The 21,201-nt window shown below is 49.8% G+C and overlaps 1 protein-coding gene across 3 annotated transcripts in view; it reads right to left on the bottom strand.

Moving 5' to 3' along the window:
* The window catches only part of RAD21 (RAD21 cohesin complex component), a 231,413-nt gene that overhangs the window by 38,932 nt on the left and 171,280 nt on the right, over positions 1-21,201 (bottom strand). For all 3 annotated transcript variants that reach the window (XM_029591924.1, XM_029591925.1, XM_029591923.1), the window contains one exon: positions 19,609-19,752. In XM_029591924.1, coding sequence (XP_029447784.1) covers positions 19,609-19,752 — 144 coding nt within the window. The remainder of the gene's footprint in view (positions 1-19,608; positions 19,753-21,201) is intronic.

A 21,201-nucleotide genomic window follows, 5' to 3' on the forward strand; every position in this document is an offset into this window, starting at 1 on the left:
TGGAGCCTTCACATCCAAGGCCACAGAAAACTAAATTCATATAGGTCCTAGAATCCAACTATATACAGTTCTAATTTCTGCTGAAAATATTAACCACAATCACACTGTTTCGGAAACGAGGGGGATGGGTCTCTGGACTGATCTGTGGTACTGCAGGAATGAAAATCAGCAGCTAAGAACCACATTTTCCTTTCCTGTTCATACCCCAGATCAGCAAGTGGGAGGTACCCAAGCTCCCCTATACTGAGAGCAGGACACACTCACCTAAGGTCGCCTCCTTTGCCACTCTTCTTCCATTTAGCCAATAATGCTTGGTGAAAGTGTGCAAAGACTACCAAGTGGCTGTTCTACAAGTTTCCTGTGGAGACAATTGATACTCTGCCCAAGAGGTTGCTTATACTCTAGTTGAATGTGCCCGCAGCTCTATCAGAACCGAGCAGGACAAAAGAAAATTATTCTTTACCTGCTAATTTTCGTTCCTGTAGTACCAAGGATCAGTCCAGACAGTGGTGTTATATCCCCCTTCTAGCAGATGGAGTCAGAGAAAACTTCGAAGGGTGCTTCCTTATAAGGTAGTGCACCTTCTGCTAATCCTCAGTATGTAGTATATCAAAGCAAAGAGGAAAAACAGGCTGGATCAAGCAACATAGAACTCAGTAACTAAGAACAGCGTGCACTGGGCACAAACTGTGCCAAACAACAAACTTGCAGAATAAACCATTACCCAGCCAAAGGAAAAAGCGTTGAAGAACAATTTGAGCAGAGAGGCAACCCAAAAAACACTCAGGGAGGGCATCTGGACTGATTCTTAGTACTACAGGAACGAAAATTAGCAGGTAAGGAATAATTATTTTCCTTGTACGTACCAGGATCAGTCCAGACAGTGGGATGTACCAAAGCTTCCTTACTTAGGGTGGGCCCCGGATAGCCCTGCTCGAATGACCCGAGAGCCAAAAGAGCCAAAAGTAGACAACTGTATGTGCAGACAATAGTGGCTAGCAAAGATATGTAACTATTTCCAGGTCGCCACACGACATATCAGCTGGGACGAGACCGATTGTCTCTCCGCCCAGGAAGCAGCTTGAGCTTGAAGAGAATGGGCCTTGACACCCATCGGAGGCTGCCGTCCCGCCCCAATGTACCTGCCGAGATCGCCTTTCAGCCAGCGAGCAATGGTAGTTTTCGTGGCCTTGGACCCCTTCTTTGGACCATGCCAGAGAACAAAAAGATGGTCCGACAAGCGAAATTCATTAGTGACCTCCAGATAACGAATGAGGATACCCTTGACATCTAGTTTGCGTAGATCCCTCCGAATAGTCAGCAGAGGACGGACAGAAGCTCTACCGTCTGATTCAAGTGGAATGCGGAAACCACCTTGGGCAGGAACGAGAGCACAGTATGCAAGGAAACCCCCGAATCAATGAAACTGAGGAAGGGCTCTCTGCAAGATAGTGCTTGAAGCTCTGAAATCCTGCGAGAACAGATAGCTACAAGGAAAACTGTCTTGAGAGTGAGATCCTTGAGGGTCACGGAACGCAATGGTTCAAAGGGTGGCACGCCCAAGATTCGGAGTACGAGATTGAGACTCCAGGAGGGACACAGGGCGTGTACCGGAGGTTTCATGTGCTTCACTCCGCTGAGGAAGCGGATGATATCCAGGTGAGAGGAAAGAGGAGTTCCCTCTCGTTGATGAAGTAAGGAACTGAGGGCAGACACCTGCACCCTCAGCGAATTGTAGGCCAAACCCTTGTCTAGTCCCTGCTGAAAAAAAGAGGCACATCAGCATTTAGTCTTTTATCACTCATCTCACAAAGCTCCACCACCGAGGCGGTCCGTGGCGACAGGTATGGAGGCACATCAGCTCTCAAAAACCTTCCATTCCTGGACATAGGAGATGGAGGTAGACGTCTTTCTAGCCTTGAGGAGGGTCGAGATAACGGCCTCTGGGTAGCCACGCCGTCTCAGCCGGCGCCTCTCAAAAGCCAGGCCACAAGACAGAAGCAATCTGCCTGGGCGAAAGATACCAGTCCCTGACACAGTAAGCGTGGCAGATGACCCAGACGAAGAAGCCCATCCACTGCGAGGTTGATAAAGTCGGCGAACCACGGGCGACGGGGCCATTCCAGCGCCACCAGTATTACCAGACCTTGGTGGGTCTCTATTCTCCAGAGCACTTTGCCTACCAGAGGGGCCAAGGCGGGAACACGTAGAGGAGAACGTGACGGGGCCAGGGGAGGACCAAAGCATCTACTCCCTCCGCGCTGTGCTCTCTTCTGCAACTGAAGAACTGGGGTGCCTTCGCATTCCGGGAGGTGGTCATCAGATCCAGGTGGGGGGTCCCCCATCGGTGGAACAGTAGACTCACTGCATCCTCGGAGAGTTCCCACTACCCGGGATCTAGATGTTGACGACTCAGGAAGTCGGCTTGAACGTTGACTACTCTTGCGACGTGGGAAGCCGCTAGGTGGGAGAGGTGAACCTCCGCCCATGCCATCAACCTGTCTCCCGAGAGCCGTGCCAGCTCCTCGTGCCCCCTTGGCGATTGATGTATGCCACAGTGATTGCGTTGTCTGATAGTATCCGGAATGTGAGATGATGGACAAGAGATAGGAAACGTTTCAACGCCAGGCGCACCGCTCGGGTCTCCAAGCAATTGAACGGCCAGGTTGCTTGGAACGGCGTCCACTTCCCTTGCGCTGATCTCATCTGACACACCGCTCCCCAGCCAGAGCGCCTGGCATCCGTCGTGACAATCAACCACTCCGGGATTTCCAAGGGTACACCCTGCAGGAGATGATTCAGGTTGAGCCACCACGAGAGACTGTCCTTGGTTCCCTGCGGGAGCAGGAGAATGGCCTGGAAGTCCCGAGACACCGGCTTCCAGCGGGAGAGTAATGCTTGCTGCAAGGGGCGCATGTGCACAAATGCCCAGGGGATCAGATCGATGGTGGAAGCCATGGATCCCAGGACCTGGAGGTAATCCCACGCCGTGGGAAGTGAAAGACAAGTGAATTGTCGTACCTGAGCTATGAGCACATGAGCCCTGTCTGGGCGCAGGGACACCTTGCCCAGCGCTGTGTCGAAATGTGCCCCCAGGAAGTCCAGAGACTGAGATGGAGAAAGGCTGCTCTTGGCGAAATTGACCACCCAACCGAGGGATTGAAGAAGAGTCAACACCTTGTCGAACGCCTGGTGGCCCTGGGCAGAGGACTTTGCCCGAATAAGCCAGTCGTTCAGGTATGGGTGGAGCAAGACTCCCTCCCTCCTGAGAGCAGCGGCTACCACTACCATCACCCTTTGTGAAGATCCGAGGGGCGGTTGCTAGGCCAAAGGGCAGAGCCTGGAACTGGAAATGCTGTCACAGCATCTTGAACTGCAGAAAATGCTGATGCGCCTGGAGGATGGGAATGTGTAGATAAGCCTCCGTCAGATCCAAGGAGGCCAAAAATTCTCCGGTGTGCACCGCTGCTATCACTGAGCGCAAGGTTTCCATCCGGAAGTGGGGAATCTTGAGGACCCTGTTGACCATCTTGAGATCCAAGATCGGGCAGAAGGAACCTTCCCTTCTTGGGGACTACGAAGTAGACCGAATAATGTCCCCGTCCTACTTCCAGTGGAGGCACCGGACGAATCGCTCCGAGGGCCAGAAGCCTGTCGAGTGTCTGCCGTACTATGAGTTGTTTCTGTACTCGGCCACATGGGGAGAAGAGGAACCTTTCTCTTAGCGGCCAAGCAAATTCTAGCGCGTAGCCGTGCCTTAGAAGATCCGATATGATATTGACACACTCCTCGTAGAAAAGGGAGACGCGCCCCCCCTATCCTGGGGATAGGGGAGTGGGCTGGCATAGCTTCAATGTGAAGACTTGGAAGGCATCCCTTGGGCCAGACCAGTCCAGGGCTGCCTTTGGGCTCGAAAGGAATAAACCCAGGATTGGGAACGTGAAGACTGCTGACGAGGGGCTGCAGTCCTTGCGTGGCAGAAACGTCGTTGGCTCCTGAATCAGCTTCTGATGGAACTGAATGACCTAGACGATCGAGGACAATCCTCTGGCAGTTTGTGCACCTTATTCTCTCTGAGGGACTTGATAATCTGATCCAGATCTTCCCCAAATAGTAGCTTCCCCTTGAAGGGCAGGGATCCCAGCTGCGTCTTGGAAGAAGAATCCGCCGACTAGTTGCGGAGCCAGAGGAGGCGTCTAGCCGAGACTGCAGAGACCATAGATCTGGCCAAGACTCTGAGGATGTTATACAGTGCGTCTGCTCCATACGCTATGATGGCCTCCAGGTGGTCTGCCTGTCGCGCTTCCTCAGGAGGCAGCTCCTGATCCCAGCGGAGGCCTGCCCGCTGGGCGAGGGAACTACAAATGGCTGCCCAGACGCCCAGGGTGGACACCTCGAAAACCCTCTTGAGATAGACTTCCAGCTTTCTACCCTGAAGATCTCGCAGGGCTGCGCCTCCCATCACTGGAATGGTAGTTCTCTTCGTCACTGCAGAGACCGCAGAGTCCACTTTGGGAACCTTAAGAAGCTCCAGGAAGTCATCCGGGAGTGGGTATAGCTTTTCCATAGCTCTGCTGACCTTGAAGGAGGCCTCCGGAGAATCCCATTCCCTGGATAACAGTTGAAGGAAAGTGGGATGGGAAGGGAACGACCTACACGGCGGACGTAGACCAGCTAAGAGGGGGTCCCCTTTCTTTCACTGCTGGGGTAGGCCCAGGCGGGTCCTGTGGGGCCTCAATGTCCAATTCCTGTAGGATTTGTGGGATGAGGGGGTCCAGCTCGTCCCTCTGGAAGATCCGCAGAACTCTAGGATCATCCCCTTCCAATTGAGCTGTAAATGAGGACTCATCAGGGTCTGGGTCCTGAGGAGGAACCGACCCCCCCCACAGAGGGATGTACCAAACGGACTCTCGAAGTCCCTGTTTCAAGGGGCTGCTGGCCCTTGGGCACTCCAAGACCCCTGTGGGATCAGCCGTCCTGGGTACCTTGGGAGGGGGAGGCCCCGTCAAATTCCGGGTGCTGGCCCATCCTGGCCAGGTAAGCGTTGTGAAGGAGAACAAAGTCCGTGGAAAACGGAGGTGGCCCCGAGGGAGGCAAAATGGGAGGATCCCCTGACGGAGGAAAAGGTTCCAGAGGAGGAACAGGCATCAGAACCAGCGGCAGAGATGAAAAAAGTGCATCCTGATCCTCTCCTGGCAGCGCAGGGGCAGCAGAGTCTGAACTCAAAATGGCCGGCGTTCCCACGCTCAGGGGGATCGGGGCCAGACCCTGTCCCTAGAGGTGCACATGAAGGCGCGAACTTGAGTGTCCCGTCGGCTGAGAGGGAACCTCCCCACCAGGGAGGCAACCTGTGCAAATCCCCTCGCGGGAGAGCCGCGACCCGGGCTCTCCGCAAGCACAGCACCTGGATGAACACGGCATGGGGATCCCAGATGGAGCCGCGAGGGAATCAGCTGATTTCTCTGCGCGAGAAAGAGGCAGGGCTTACGGCTGCGAGAAGCGGGAAGAGCCTCCTCTTCAGTCCTGCTCTCTCTAACCCTCAGCGACCTGTTGATGTAAGGCACAGAGGAATTACGCCTCTCTGTGCAGGCTGCCCAGAGGAAAACGGCGTCTCAGGGGTGCACCAACTTGCACCCCGGAGAAAGGGAGAGAGGAAATAACTTGTTAAGAAGGAAATACACAACTTACCCCCGCAACAGACAGGGAAAGGGGAGAGCTGCAAATAGTAGCAGAGCTACAGGAGAGCTCTCTACAAACAAAAGTAATTAATTTTTTTTTTTTTTTATAACTTAATCAGACTTGATCCATCCAAACAAGAGAAAGCCAAGGAAAATAGAGAAAGATCCCTAAATTAGCTTTCTAGTAATATCAGTGGGGAACAAGGTCCACCACTGTCATCTGCTGGAGTCAGGAGAATACTGAGTAGCAGCAGAGGATGCACTGCCTTATCCTTCGAAGTTTTCTCTGACTCCATCTGCTGGAAGGGGGACATAACCCCACTGTCTGGGCTGATCCTGGTACGTACAGGGAAAAAAACAATCTGCCCACCAAAAGGCATTTGTAACCTTAAGATATCGTTAACAGCGTCCGCCTATCGTCTGGACAGTGAAGATCATTTGCTAAGCATCCTTCCCCCTCCAAACTTGGGAATGCAGGAAGTTCCACCATCTGATTAAGCTGGAAAAATGGGATAACCTTAGGTAAAAATGAGGGTACGTCTGCAGAAATACCCCATCGTTTGAAATTTGAAGGAATGGTTCGCTGAAGGATAAAGCCTGCAACTCCGAAATCCACCTAGCTGAGCAAATTGCTACCAGAAATACAGTCTTTAACGTAAGGTCCTTTCGCATGAATGCTGTCCATTCCTGCAACATGAGATGCCGCAATCCCAAGTAAGTATTGCTCCGCCCAGACAAATAGCTTCTGAGCCTCCAGGGCCACTCCTCTACTCTGTCCCGTCGATTGACATATGCCACTGTTGTCATTGTCCGAAAAAATGCTCACCATTAGATCCCGAACTTGAGGAAGAAAGATTTTCAGTGCCTCGCAAACCGCTCATTTCCAGACGGTTGATAGACCAGGACCTCTCTACTGGCAACCATCATCCTTGGGCCAACCGCCCTTGATAGACCGCCTCCCAACCTCTGAAGGTGGCATCTGTGGTCACCACCACCTCTATTCCAGGACTTCCAGATCCACTCTCCTCTCCAAGCTGGGTCGTGACAGCCACCATAAGAGAATGGATCTGGAGATACCTTGTAGCAGTAAAGGCCGCTGAAATTCCTTTGATAAAGGAACCCAACACGACAGAACTGCCCTCTATGAGAAAAGGTCCATGGTACCAAATCTAAAGTAGATGCCATAGAACCCAGAACCTGGGCACTGGCATACGCAATAGTCGGGCCACCTGAGACTGCAACTTCACGATCCTCTGAGGTAAGAAAGACCCTGCCCAATTGAGTGTCTAATCTCGCCTCCAAATACCCCAAAGACTCACTCCAGCCCAGAGAATTTAACATCTCCAGCACCCTCTGGACCGATCGGCCACACTCCTCCTCCACCCGGATAAGTAAGTAGCCCAGATAAGGATGAACTAGAACACCTTCCTTCCGTAACACGGCTATCACCACAACCATAATCTTCATGAAGGTTCTTGGAGCTGTTGCTAACCCGAAAGGGAGGGCCCGAAACTGAAAATGCTGACCAGCACCATGAAGTGAAGAAATCTGATGTTCCAAGTGAATGGGAATGTGTTGATAGGCTTCCGTTAAATCCAGGGAGGCCAGAAACTCTCCCTGTCAACAGTCGCTATCACTGTTTGCAACATTTCCATATGAAAACGTGGAATCCACAGCGCTGCATTGACTTTCTGCAGGTCTAGAATGGGCCAAAGCATCATCCCTTCCTTCTTGGGGACAACGAAGTAAATTAAATAACTTCCTTGACCTTGTTCTGTTACCAGAACTGGCACAATTGCTCCTAATCTCTGAAGCTGAAGCAGTGTATCTCACATGGCCTGTCTGCCAAGGGATGAGCAGTGAGACTCCATGAAGGCTTCCCTGACGGGACAAGAAAATTCTAAAGTATAGTCGTCTTACTACCTCCAGAACCCACTGGTCTGAGGTGATCTTGGATCCACACTCTGTAAAACTGAGTCAGCCAACCCCAAACTGCTCCCCCTCTGCATCAGGCTACCACAGATGGCCACTCAGGCTTAAGGCTGAGACTTCAAATTCCCTTTTCACCTAGATTTCCAGTTTCTAATCCTGAACATTCTTAAGCATGGCTGAGCCTGTGACTAGGATGGTGGTGGTCTTGGTGATTGCTGACACAGGCATCTACTTTGGGGGGGCGGGGGGCGGGACGACATCAAGAGCTACAAAATATCCTCAGTTAAGGGATATAACCATCATTGCCCTTGCCACCTTTAATCCAGATTCTGGGGTGTTCCACTCCTGGTCTACCAATTTCTTAACCTTCTTAGGTAACAGGAATGCTGTAGTGAGACCCTGAAGATTGTCCAGTATCTGATCTACTCCATTATCTGATTCATCCTGTAGCACCTTCACAATGTGAGAAATAAGCAGCTTCGACTCTTCTTTACGAAAAAGACAGACACCACTTGTGGGTTGTCCCCCTCCAGATGTGTCTCGGTTCTTCCCCATCTCGTGGTTGGCAGAATCATCCCCCTGGTTAGTAACAGGGTCTGCGTCTGCTATATCTTCATCTGGATCGTCCGAATCATCTGATTCCAAAGCCCTATCTGGGTGACTAAGACCTGTCAGAGAAGGTTCCCTAAACCCCTGGCCAGGGACTTTTTCGCTCTTAGGATTAGGCTGCACACTTCCTGGCCAAATAAGCCTTGTGCACAAGTAAAAAATTCTGTGGAGAATTCTTCTCCCTCAATGTCCCCAACCTCAGGAACTTTCATACCTTCCTCCCTCTGATCTTCAACCCCGGCCTGCATCGCCAGAGAGGAAGGGGAGTCCTGGGCCTCTTGACTAGGACCCCAAATTGTGCCCTGCCATCCTGAGCCTCGAAGCAAAATCTCCCCCCGCAGCTTCCCTTCACCTGGGATCAGGTAGCTCTCCTGCCGGTTGATTGACCCGAGGGTCCCTCCCCCTGCAGTATAATCCGTGGCTAAATTAAGCCACAAATGAGTGATACTGTGGGCCCTCAGATATTTGCATACTCCGATGTCAGCGCCATTGAGGGGGAACATGCAGTGCAATCTGCCTGCTGCCATGGCAACAGGGCAAAGCACGGTGGCAAAGTTACCTCAGGCAAACTCACCAAAATCAGCAGCAGTGCACACAAGCGCTTCTTTCTTGGCTCTACCCTGCTTGGGTACAGGTCAATACTAAGGGACTGCAGATGGCACTCTCCGTTAAGTAGCAGTACCTGAAAAGCTTTTCGTTCTCTGCCTCCATCTGCTAATAGGGATGCAGAACCCACTTGTCTAGACTGATCTGGGTTATGAAAAGGAACTGTCACACTGACCCCATTAGCATTCGTTCATTGCCAAATAGAGCCCCATGGTGCCAGGCACTCGACAGTAACTAATAGTGCTTGGCAGCACTCACTGGCCCTCCACATTGGCACACTTGGCCTGGGAGGATCCATGTTGCTATGACACCCGACTGTGCTAGACATCCTTCAAGATCAATGTCAGCAATAGTGCCTGGCACTCAAAGGTGCCCATAGCCTTGGCAACATCTGTCTGCACCCACAGGGCTTGATGGCCTTAACATTGCCTGCGAAGCTCTACTGTCTCGATGGCGCCTCATGGCGGTGGCAGCATTCACAGCACTCTATGGTGTCGAATACATCCAACAGTGTGAATGGCACCCACTACACTCTATGGCAGCGGTTCTCAACCGGTGTGTCGCGACACACTAGTGTGTCGCCAAGCACCGGCTGCTGTGTCGCGTGCTCCCGGTCTCTCCCGCTGCTCTTTCTTCCCTGCTGCCGTTGCCGCCGGGCTACCAACACATTCAAGCCCAGTGGGAACGGCAGCAGTGCTAAAAAAAAAAGCTGTGGCACTTGTGTCTGGCCTTTTCTTCTTCCCGCGCCTGCCCCCCCGTGACCCGGAACAGGAAGTGATACGTGGTGCGCGGGAAGGAGAAAGAGCAGTGCTGCGTGATAAAGTAGCAGCAGCGGCGGCTGCAGCAGCATCGGCCCCCGAGCAATTGAAGCAGACGGTAATCGGGAAAGGAGAGAGCAGCTTGAGCCTCCCGCGGCCGATGGGATTCTTCTTTCTTGGCTTGCGGGGGCTGGAGGAGGCGGCTGCTGCTGCTACCATTTGTGCTCGGGGAGGGGCGGGGAAGAGGAAGTGAGTGAGAGAAAGAAGCAGCCAGCCTGCGTGTGATTGAGAGCATGTGTGTGAATGAGAGAAACTGGTCAGAGAGCTGATGTATGTGTATGTGTGAGAGACAATGAAAGTGACTGCTCAAGGAGATGACTGATGTGTATGTGAGAGTGTGAGACATTAGTCAGGGAGGTGACTGATGTGTGTGTGTGTGTGTGTGAGAGAGAGAGAAAAAGCATTGAAGTGAGAAATCTGGGTATGTGAGAAAGCATGGGCGTAAGAAGCCTGCTGTTGGGGGGGGGGGGGGGGTTTGGATGTGTGTGAAAGAAAGCATGGGAGTGAGAAGCCTGATTATGTGAGAGACAGCATGGGAGTGGGGAAGCCTGTGTGTGTGTGCATGCATGAGAGCGAGAGACTGGTTGGTAAGGTGACGGTGTGTATGAGAGAAAGAGACTGGTGTGTGTGAATATGAGAGAAAGAATGTGATTCAGGGAATGAGAAGCCTGTGCAGTGGAGAGCGAGCATGGAAAAGAGAGAGAGACTGGTGTGTGTGTGTGTATGTATGTGTGTGTAACAAGGAGAAAATGATTATGGGAATGAGAAGCCTGTGCATGTGAAGAGAGTGAGCAAGGGAATGAGAAACCTGGGTGTGTGAGAGACAGCATGTGAGGGAGAAGCCTGTATATCTGAAAGAACATGGGAGTGGGAAGCCTGTGTGTGTATGCATGAGAGAGATCAGGTGACTGGTGTGTGTGTGTGTGAGAAAGAAAGTGATTATGGGAATGAGAAGCTTGTGCATGTGGAGAGAACAAGCATGGGAGTGAGAGACTGGTGAGTGTGCGTGAGACAGAAAGTGATTATGAGAGTGAGAAGCCCGTATATGTAAGTAGAACACGGGAGTGGGAAGCCTGTGTGTGTGTATGGCATGAGAGAAACTGTTCAGGAAGGTGACTGGTGTGTGTGTGTCAAAGACTGTTTGGGAGATGATTGGTGTGTGAGAGACAGAAACTGGTCATGGGGGCATGACTGGTATGGTGTGTGTGTGAGAGAGACATGGGCATTAAGGAAGAGGACCATGAGTATAGAGCTTAGCCACTACTGCTGCTTCTGCTGTGTGCTACGGCCTGCATGGAAGAGGAGTAGGAGAGCTGCTGGAGGGGGTAAGTAAAGGTGGCTTTTTAAGTTTATTTTTCTTGATTGACTGCCATTTTAATTATTTATTATGTGATGTGTCTGCTTTTTTTGAAATATTTTATTGGTGATTGGAGAATTTTTAATAGTTTTTATGAGTTTTTAATTGTTGGATGTTATTCTGTTCATAGCTGTTTAGAAACATTTATTCTGCTTATTAGTATAGTTTTACAATTATTTCTGTGTGGGGATCTATAGCTGCTTGCTAGTTCTGTTTTCCTAATAAGAGGTGTATTGGTTTTTAGGGCCTGATTTAATATTTATAGTGTTGCCTTTTCATAGATAGGGTTGCTTCTGTTTGAGTGTATTCCATAATACAGGTGTAACTGTGTGCGGATTAGTTTATGTGCATTACTACAGATCCTGGGAGTATGTTAGGTCGGTTCTGTGTCTGTTAACGAGATGAGATATTTTACTAGCATGTAAGAGTTTTATCAGTCTTATTTGTTGTGTTTTCTCAAAGGCATGCATTGGTGGTAAACTACTGTCTTTTCATAAGTAGGGCTATTGAGCCTGGAAGTAGAAGGAGTTTGAGTTGCTGTTACTGAGATGACACCAAAACATCTTTTTTGTAGGGTGAGTTTTATGGGGAATGTCATAATTCTGCTTTACATCCATTATTGTGGGTCAGGGGGGTTCCCGTGGATGCAAACTGTACTTTTACATCTAGCCCCGTGACGATCATGGGTCAGTGTGTCACGCATGTGAGAACCATCTGTCAGGTGTGTCCCGACAGAAAAAAGGTTGAGAACCACTGCTCTATGGCATGGATGGTGTTAATGCTGAGCGGTGCCTAGTTTGCCTGAGCACCATGCCCAGCATCTGACCACCAGTGCTCACACTCTTTTCTGTGTAGACTAATCTGTCAGAGCAGGCTAGAAAGCAGGAGGGGAGGCTATATCATCCAGATGTGAAGATTAACCTGAGCTCATGGAGATTCATTTTCAAGAGTTTGGGGGGGGGGGGGGGTTAAATCTCTCCTCCCCACGTGAATTTGAATGAAACGTCAGATGGGATGGGAACTCAGGCCAGTCCTCAGACCTACCCAGTCCACATGAGGCTCCAAAAAAGGCAAAAATAGATGAAATGGAGTGGACAACATGAGAAACCTGTGGGTGCAGCATTTTTTTTTTTTTAATGGAAGCAGCAGCTTTGGCCAGGCTGCAATGGGCATTAAGCTCATCATGTGGCCAGCAGAGAGCACTGGAAAAAAATAATCAAAAACAAAGCAAAGGTGCCAGAAAAAACAGCTTCTGTATTTCCAGAACATTCAATGCAATAGCTGTGAGGGATGGCGCAAAGTACCATGTCTTACAGCCTCTGCCAGGGGGTGGGGGGGGGGGGGGGGGGGGGGGTGGCTTTGCCTGGGAGATGACTACAGCTGCACATGCTCAGTAGGGTATGCTGAAAGCTCTAGAATATTTGAAATCTAAGTTCTTTGCTGGGCTCCATCGGATGAGGTCACCCATCTGTGAGGACTGCCATCCTGCTTGTCCTCGGAGAAAACATATCAAGCATAAACAATGCAAGGAGGAGATACAGGGCCTAGTTATGACGATGAAGAGTCTTTAGGAGAAAATGAATCTGAAGAACATGGTAAATCAAGGGGTTAGTAAATTAAAGAATTAATTTTACAATGTGCCAGTTTTCAAGACTATGCCTTTTAGAGTAAGTGATTTAACACAAATTCCCATGTTTTAGTGATCATATTTGCACCACTGTTTAAGAAATGTTTGTAGTAGTATCAGTGGGAAACTATTTAAATCAGTTTTCTCTCTGTGATTTAAATCAATACACCCTGTGCGACACCCATGCCTTATTCATAACCGTTCATCTTCAGTGGGTCGCTCACAGCCAGGGCAGAAGCAGGGAGCATGGAAAGCAGAGTTACTTACCTGCAACAGGTGTACTCCTAGGACAGCACGATGTTAGTCCTCACACATGGGTGACATCATCAGATGAAACCTGGCATGGAAAACCTTTGTCAAAGATTCTAGAACTTTGACTAGGAACACTGAGCATGCCCAGCATGCCATTATCCATGCCGTCCACGAGGGGGTCTGTCTTCAGTCTCAATGTAGAATTACAAAAAACTAAAACTGAACAGAAATCCAACTCTGTGAGGTGGTGGGTGAGTTTCGTGAGGACTAAATATCCTGCTATCCTAGGAGAACACCTGTAACAGGTAAGCAAACCTGCTTTCTCCTAGGACAAATGGTAGTCCTCACACATGGAAGAATCCCTAGCTACAGGCTGACCCCGAAACCAGACAACTAACTAGGTGCCAATAGGCACAACCACCGTGGTGCTGCTGGAAACAGAGGGAGACAGCCTGAACCAAAAAATGGGCCCCTAGGCAAGATGAGTTGGGTTTCACAGCTGAAAGATTCCTGAGGACAGATTGGTTGAAATCGCTGTCGCGTCAGCCATCTCTGTCCAGCCAATAGTGTGAGGCGAAGGTATGGAGAGATTTTGTCCACGCGGACTGCTCGTAAATGGGCCAATGAAGTTGCCATGGCTCGGACAGAATGAGCCTTGACGTGGCCCCCGAGCTATACTCCTACTTGTGAATTGGACAAGGTATGCTTGGCCACAGCAATTCCCAATCTGTTTTTATCAAAAGAGATGAAGAGTTGTGTGGTTTGCCTGTGGCCTGCTGTCTTGCTCCAGGTAGAAAGCTAAGGCCCTTTTGCACTCCAGGCTATGAAGAGCTCTTTCGCCCTGGTGCGAATGAGGTTTGGGAAAAAAGGTGGGCAAGACAATTGACTGGTTCAGATGGAATTCTGTCACCGCTATTTACAGGAATTTCAAATGCATGAGCAAAACCACTTTATCATGAAAGAACTTCGTGTAAGGCAGGTAGGACACCAAAGCCTGAACTTCGCTAACTCTGCATGCTGAGGTGACCGCTACCAGGAAGATGCCCTTCCAAGTCAGGAACTTCAGGTCACAGGACCACAAAGGTTCAAAGGGAGCCTTCATAAGTTGGGCCAGGACCACACAGAAGTCTCAGGATATGGCAGGGAGCCGTAAAGGAGGCTTCAGCTAAAGCAGACCCTGCATGAGGTGACTAACAATAGGCTGCACAGAGATGGGTGAACATCCAGCCCTTAGTAATAGGCCCCAATAGCGCTTATGTGGACTCTGACGGAGTTGGTCTTTAGGCCAGTCTCCAAGAGATGCTGTAGCTAATCCGTAAGCTTCTAAGTGGAGTAAAAGAACAGATCCAACCCTTGTCACTCACACCATATGGAGAATCTCCTCCACCAGGAACAAAGACGACACTTCAGAGAGGTTCAGGGTCTGTAGGGTCACCCTTTCAACAACCAAGCCGTGAGTGATAATGCCTAAAGGTTGGGATGGCATAGTCTGCCCTGATCCTGTGTGATGAGGTCTGGGAGATCCCCAGACTAAATCGGATCCCGCAGAAAGATATTGAAGAAGCAGGAACCAGATCTGCCAAAGTCAGTAAGGAGCGAAGAGGATCATCGTTCCCCGGTCCTGTTGGAGCTTCAGGAGAGTCTTCGACACTAGTGGAAGCGAAGGGTACGCATAAAGGAGGCCCCTGCCCCAATGATGGGCAAAGCATCTGATGCTGGCTTGCTGTCCTCCCTAAACAGGAAGCAGAAGTGACTCATCTTCCTGTTCCAAGGGGAAGCGAAGAGATCTACATCTGGAGTTCGCTAGCAGCGGAAGTTCCAACCCACCACCTCCTGCTTCAGGGACCACTCGTGTGGGTGGAAAAAACAACTCAGGTTGTCCGCCACCACATTCTGTCTCTGGCAAATACATTGCTTGGAGAAGGATACCCTGGGATAACGCCCACGACCAGATCTGGACTGCTTGACAGAGGAGGAATGATCTTGTGACGCCCTGCTTGTTCAGGTACCACACTGATACTTAGTTGTTGGTCTGGACTAGGACCACCCGGTAGGCCAATTGATCCCAGAATGCCCAGAGCACGTATCAAACTTCCTAGAGCTCCAGGTGATCTATCTGGCACTGCTTCTCCTGCACAGACTATCAACACTTGGTGCAAAGACCTTCCACGTGGGCCCCCCAGCCCAGATGGGAAGCATCTGTGATGAGCACAACTTGAGGAGGGGATGCCTAAAGATGCACCCCTATCTCCAAGTGAGATTGGGTCTCCCACCAAGACAGGAAGTCCCGGAGTGGCGGAGTTACCCGTATGTGCACTCGAAAGTCCTGGGTGGCCTGGCACCATTGGGACTGCAGGGTCCATTATGCCCTGCACATGTGCAGATGAGCAAAGGGAGTGACACGGACAGTTGCAGCCATGTGCCCCAAGAGGCGCAACATGCTGGTGACTCAGAGATCGCTTCCACTAGGGGCACCAAAGGTGAGTGCTCGACTACAGGCAAAAATGCCCAAGCCTGAACAGTGTCTAGTCTGGCACCGATAAAGTCCAGCTGCGGCTTCATGTAATTGACCAGAAAACTTAAGGCTTCAAATACCCGAAGGGTCAAATTGAGGGATCACAGCGTTCCCTGCTTGGTGGGACTCTTGAGCCAGTCGCTCAGGTAGGGAAACACTTGCACTCGCATTTGTCTCAGGTAAGCCCCTACCACTGCCAGGCACTTCGTGAAGGTGCGAGGAGCAGATGTCAGGCCGAAGGGCAATATTCTGTACTAGAAATAGTTCTCGCACACCACAAAGTGAAGATATTCCCGGTAGATCTGGGAAATCTCGATATGGGTGTAGGCATCTTAAATCGAGGGAGCAAAACCAGTCTCTTCTTTGCATGAGAGGGATCAAGGCACCTAGCGAGTCCATCTTGAACTTTTCCCATTTAGGAACTTCAACGCCCTCAAGTCTAGAATAGGACACAGGCCTCCTGTTATCTTTAGTATCAGGAAGTATCTGGAGTAGAAGCTGGTTCCCCACTGTTGCGGCGGAATGGGCTCAACTGTTCTGACCATTAAGAAGCTGGAGAGCTCTGCCAGCAGCACATCCTGATCCATCGAGAGGCCCCACAAGAGACACGTGGGAAGAGTCTGGAGGGACTCCTTGGAAATTGAGCATGTACCCTAGACAAACTATGGCGAGGACCCAACGGTTTGAGGTAACAGCCAGCCATCAGTTCACAAAACACTGCAGCTGACATGAGAGAGAGACAGAGAGAGACTGTCTGTGAAGGTACTGGCAAGCTGGCTTACACTTTCTTGCAGCTAGTCAAAACACCTTGGCAGGGCTCTGCTGGGGCACAGGCGGGGGTCCTAGGAGTACGGGGCTGCTTTGGGCAAGTCCTGGGCCCAGTCCACTGCAATCTTGCCCGGCCCACTAGAGGATAATATTTCCTCGACCAGTAAAACAGGCATCTGGATCTCTGCCTAGAGTACTTCTTGTTCAAGGACTGCGGGTTTGAGGTGCTGGCTGGTCTCATGATGATCCTTCAGCTGCGCCATTGCCTCCTCGAACTTATCACCAAAACGATTCTCTCCGGTGCAAGGCAAGTCCACAAGGCGCTCCTGTACCGCCAATCAGAGGTCAGAGGCATGTAGCCAGGCCATTTGACAAGCACCAATGCCCACTGCAGCTACCTGCAACATCATCTCAAAGACATAAGCGGAGTGGACCTCATGCTTATCACATTCCAATTCCTGCTGAATAACTTTCAGAAGTCCTCCTGAAGTTGTTGGGGGAGGCACTCCACCAGATACTGAAACCTGTTTCCAAAGGTTCCTGGAATATTGGCCCATATTCAACCGATATCAAGCAATACGGGCCACCAGCATGGAGCCTTGGAAGACACTTCTCCCCACAGCATCCAGTGCCTTGTGCTCACAGCCCAGTGGAGCCGCGACTTCTTGAGGGTAGATTCCACCACCACAGACTGGTGGTGAAGGCGATGCCTCTCAAACCCTGCAGTAGGCTAAACCAAATATACTGCATCTGTCTTGCGGTTCACTAGGGGTACAGAGATCAGCTGTTTCCAGAGCCAGACAAACAGGTCCTTAAAAATATCATGGACCAGGACAGCTACCACCTCCTTAGGTGCACCCACAAATTGGAGAACCTCCAAAATCTTGCGTCTGGGGTCAACCTCTGTCAGGAGCTGGAAGGGAACCGATTCCTCCGTAGCCCTGACAAAGTCTGCAAACATTAAATCCTCAGGAGATCGACATCTCTCCTCCGGAGCTAACTGAGCTAACTGTTCCGAGGGCAGGTTCTGAGTGCACCGAGGAGGAAACAAACTCATCTCATCTCCCCACGGGTCATATTCATCACTCTGATCACCCGGAGACACCGTAGGGGAGCCCTAACCGCGGCCTTGGGTCAGGGCACCGATGGCCCCAAAAGGTACAGAGGGCATTGATGGCACCATGGGCAACAGAGGCACCAATGGACCTGGCAAAGACTCCTGGCAATGCCGGCCGCAGGGTTGGCCTTGGAAGTGGGCAACAGAGGCACCAATAGTCTTCCCTCAGCTGAGGAATTGGAAATGGCCTCTGGCGATGTAGCAACTGTGCCCTCCCGGGGCATTAACTACATCCGGGGCACTAGAACAGGCTGCGTCAGCAGCGCATAGAGTAAATCCAGGTGCTAGCAGCAACAGAGTGGATTCTGGTGGAGGTGGCAGCCCCGATGGGGCTGGTGGCTAACTTGTAGGGCTCGGCCGACCGCCAAGCGCACCCTGCACTCCAACTCCTCGAAGTCTGCCAAAGATAGGAAAAGCTTGTGGAGGCAGTGGCTTGACCAGGCCTCCCTTGGAGTTCCGAGAGAGACCGGTGTCCGGCACCGGAATCAGTGGGGATTGCCTTGGGCACTCGGCCTCGATGGAAGGCAGTACCTTATGGAACGAGAGGGAGAGAGAGATCGGTCTCCAGCACCTAACTAGATATAAGGATCCAGTAAAGGAGAAGTTAAACCTGGATTGGTGACTACCGGTACCTCCTTCCCCCAAGGTGTCATTGCTCCCGATGTCAAGGTTGATGGATCAGACCTCCAGGGCCTGAACAACTTTTCCATCTTGTCAATTTGCATGCAGTGACCCTTGGGGGGGGGGGGGGGGGGGGGGCATCTGAGCGCACAGTTGACACTCCCTGATGTTGTGAGACCCCCCAGGCATAAGACATCCCTCATGGGGATTTGTAATGGACATAGTCTGAGGGCATTGGCAAGCGCCAGACGCATTGGCAGAAATTAACCAGCAAGTGGTCAATGGCTAGCAGTCACCGGGAGAAGTCACCGTCAGGAATAGACTGTAAGGGATGTACAAACACAGCAAAGCCCTCTAAGGATGGGAAAAGAAAGCTCAAGGAACCTGGTGTGGAAGAAAAAAAGCGAGAGAACTTGAACATGGACCTTTTAAGCAAACAAAGCATGAGCTCCACATCCGCGAGACAGTAGCTCTGTGGAAAAGAAGAGCCTGAAGAGGGACCCCGCGTAGATGCTTGGATAGTGGCATGCTGGGCATGCTCAGTGTGCCAGGTCAAAGTTCTAGAAGCTATGACAAATTTTTCCATGCCGGGCTCCATCCGATGTCACCCATGTGTGAGGACTACTATCCTGCTTGTCCTAGGAGAAAAGTAGGTATAACCTGTATACTAATTAAACTGTACAAATTCAAACTGGAAGTGGGAGTAATAATCTAGCCTCTGTTCTAGTCCTAATACATTTATGACAAAATTTGCAACTTAGCTTTCTTCCAATGCACAAACACCACTCCCGAAGTTTAAAAACTGCCACAGGGATCCCACATCTCCTGCTGTCCATATTCTGCAGTATATTAAATTCTTTTAATGCAGGTTCCTCTATGGTTATTTTTAAGTTAAGAACATGCCATACTGGGTCAGACCAAGGGTCCATCAAGCCCAGCATCCTGTTTCCAACAGTGGCCAATCCAGGCCATAAGAACCTGGCAAGTAATGCATCTGATCAGCAGCAGAGCAGTCATGAGCTCCAGCTGGCAAAATGGAGCTATGCTAATGATGCACACAGAAGAGATATTACACACGTTAGTGAATTTTTGTGATGGCCTGTCTGTTACAGGTCTGGAGCAGACATAGCCAATGGTATGCATTGTTGGAAAGGTTTACCAGAAATAAAACCACCTTTGTATTTGCTAGTAGGTGCAAAACCTTCATACTATGCAGGAAACTTCTTGTCCATGCCAAACAAGGAGCAGCAGACAAAATGAAAATAAAATGGTCCTTTAAGTAAAAGTGGCCAGACGGTCAATTTGCATATTGTCAGTGGCACAGGCTTCTTTCTGAACACTGCAGCTGCTCTCCTGTGCAACTGGTTTTTGTCTGCCTTACGAAATTAGTTCGAACAACTTTTTATAAACATCTGAATGAACCAGAAAGACCTATTTTGTATTCCCAGAAAATTGGCTGTATCTCCTTTCAATAAAGCCCACCTTCATCTCATTCCCATTGTCTACTCATGCAGCCAAACTGCAGTGCACTGCTTTCCATCAGAGAAGCAAAGAAATGGCTCTCTAGCATATTACCAGGAGAGGAGCTATATATTAAGCAGCCAAAGAATGCAGCATTATAAAAACTCTTAGCATAAAACTACAGACACTACCAGAGGATATGTCTAGTAAAACGTTGCAAAGCATATGCCTTAATTCTGGTCCTTACCTCCTCTTCCTCTTCCTCCTCCTTCTCTTTTTCTTTTTCCTTTTCCGTCATAAGATCCAATTCTGGTATCAGCTGATTGATATTCTGAGGCTCCTCTGGTGGAAGCTCCATCTGTGGCATTTCCAACTGCTGCTCTGGTTGTTGCTTTGAGAGAAAAAATAAAATAAAAGCAAATCAAAATATTAAGTTAATTCTTTGAAGTTAATGAAAAATGGCATTAGGCAAAATAACGCAAATACAAAGTCTTAAAATGATTCATATCCCTAGAAATCAACTCCGACAACAATAAAGCCCGTAACAGATTTGTATTGCATTATATTAAAAGGAGAACAAGCTTATGGTATGGGTTTGTCCATCTATGACCAATGTCATCACAGGTAGGGCCTAGCAAAGAAGTGAGCAAACCTACAACATGAATGCTTAGTCCTGCAGAACTGGAGGTGGGAGGGTTGCAGTGAAGTCTTACTCAGTTGCTGCCCCCTTCCAACCTGCTTCGCCGCAGGAGAAACAAACCCCCAACTCAAGCCTTTCATCACCATGGCTAACTGGAGAAGTACTCAATACTGACATCAACTTGCCTTTGATGCTGATCCGCACAGACTCAAATTGAGCGTCCTTTGTATAGACCCTAAAATGACTGGCTGATTGGTGACAAAGAATAGTGGTAAATGGTGTTTACTCTAAAGAGAGGGACATTACTAGTGGTGTGGCGCAGGAATTGTTCCTTGGACTGGTTCTTTACATTTATGTGAGTGAAAATGCAGAAGGATTTTATTAGTAAAGGTTCGTCTTTCTGCTAATGACACCTAAATCTGTAAAAGGGTAGACAGCCAGAAAAGTATGGAAAACACGAGGAGGGATTTTATAAAGCTCAAGGAATGGTTTAGGGTCTAAAAGATAAGATTTAATACTAAACAAATGCAGTTTCATGCACTTAGGCTGTAAAAATCCAAGGAAGAAGTACAGTATCAGGGGGAAATTCTAAGCAACAGAAAGCAGAGTTGCTTACCTGTAACAGGTGTTCTCACAGGACAGTAGGATGTTAGTCCTCACATATGGATGACATCTTCTGATGGAGCCAATTACAGAATACTTTTGTCAAAGTTTCTAGAACTTTGAATGGCACCTTCTGGGCATGCCCAGCATGGCAATAACCCTGCATCCAGCAGGGGTCTCCCTTCAGTTTTATGCATAGCAAAAAAGAGCATGCAAAAAATAAATCGCAAGCGTACCCAACTCCGCGGGGTGGCGGATAGGTTTCGTGAGGACTAACAGCCTTCTTTCCTGTGAAAACACCTGTTACAGGTAAGCAACTCTGCTTTCTCACAGGACAAGCAGGATGGTAGTCCTCACATATGAGTGAATAACATGCTGAGGATGCCCGCATATGTACCGAAAACACCCAAAGACGTGCAACAGGCACAACAGGGGTGATTCTTTGGTATACAGGCAGCCTGAATATCCCAGCGGGTGTAGAAGGAAGTTGGATATTACGCTGAGAATAGATTGCATAGAACTGACTGGCCAAAGATAGAATCTTGTGTAACAGCCTTGTCTATGCAATAGTGCGCTGCAAAGGTATGAAGAGAACTC

This window comes from Rhinatrema bivittatum, chromosome 2, assembly GCF_901001135.1.
Source record: "Rhinatrema bivittatum chromosome 2, aRhiBiv1.1, whole genome shotgun sequence".
In the NCBI taxonomy this organism is placed as follows: Eukaryota; Metazoa; Chordata; class Amphibia; order Gymnophiona; family Rhinatrematidae; genus Rhinatrema; species Rhinatrema bivittatum.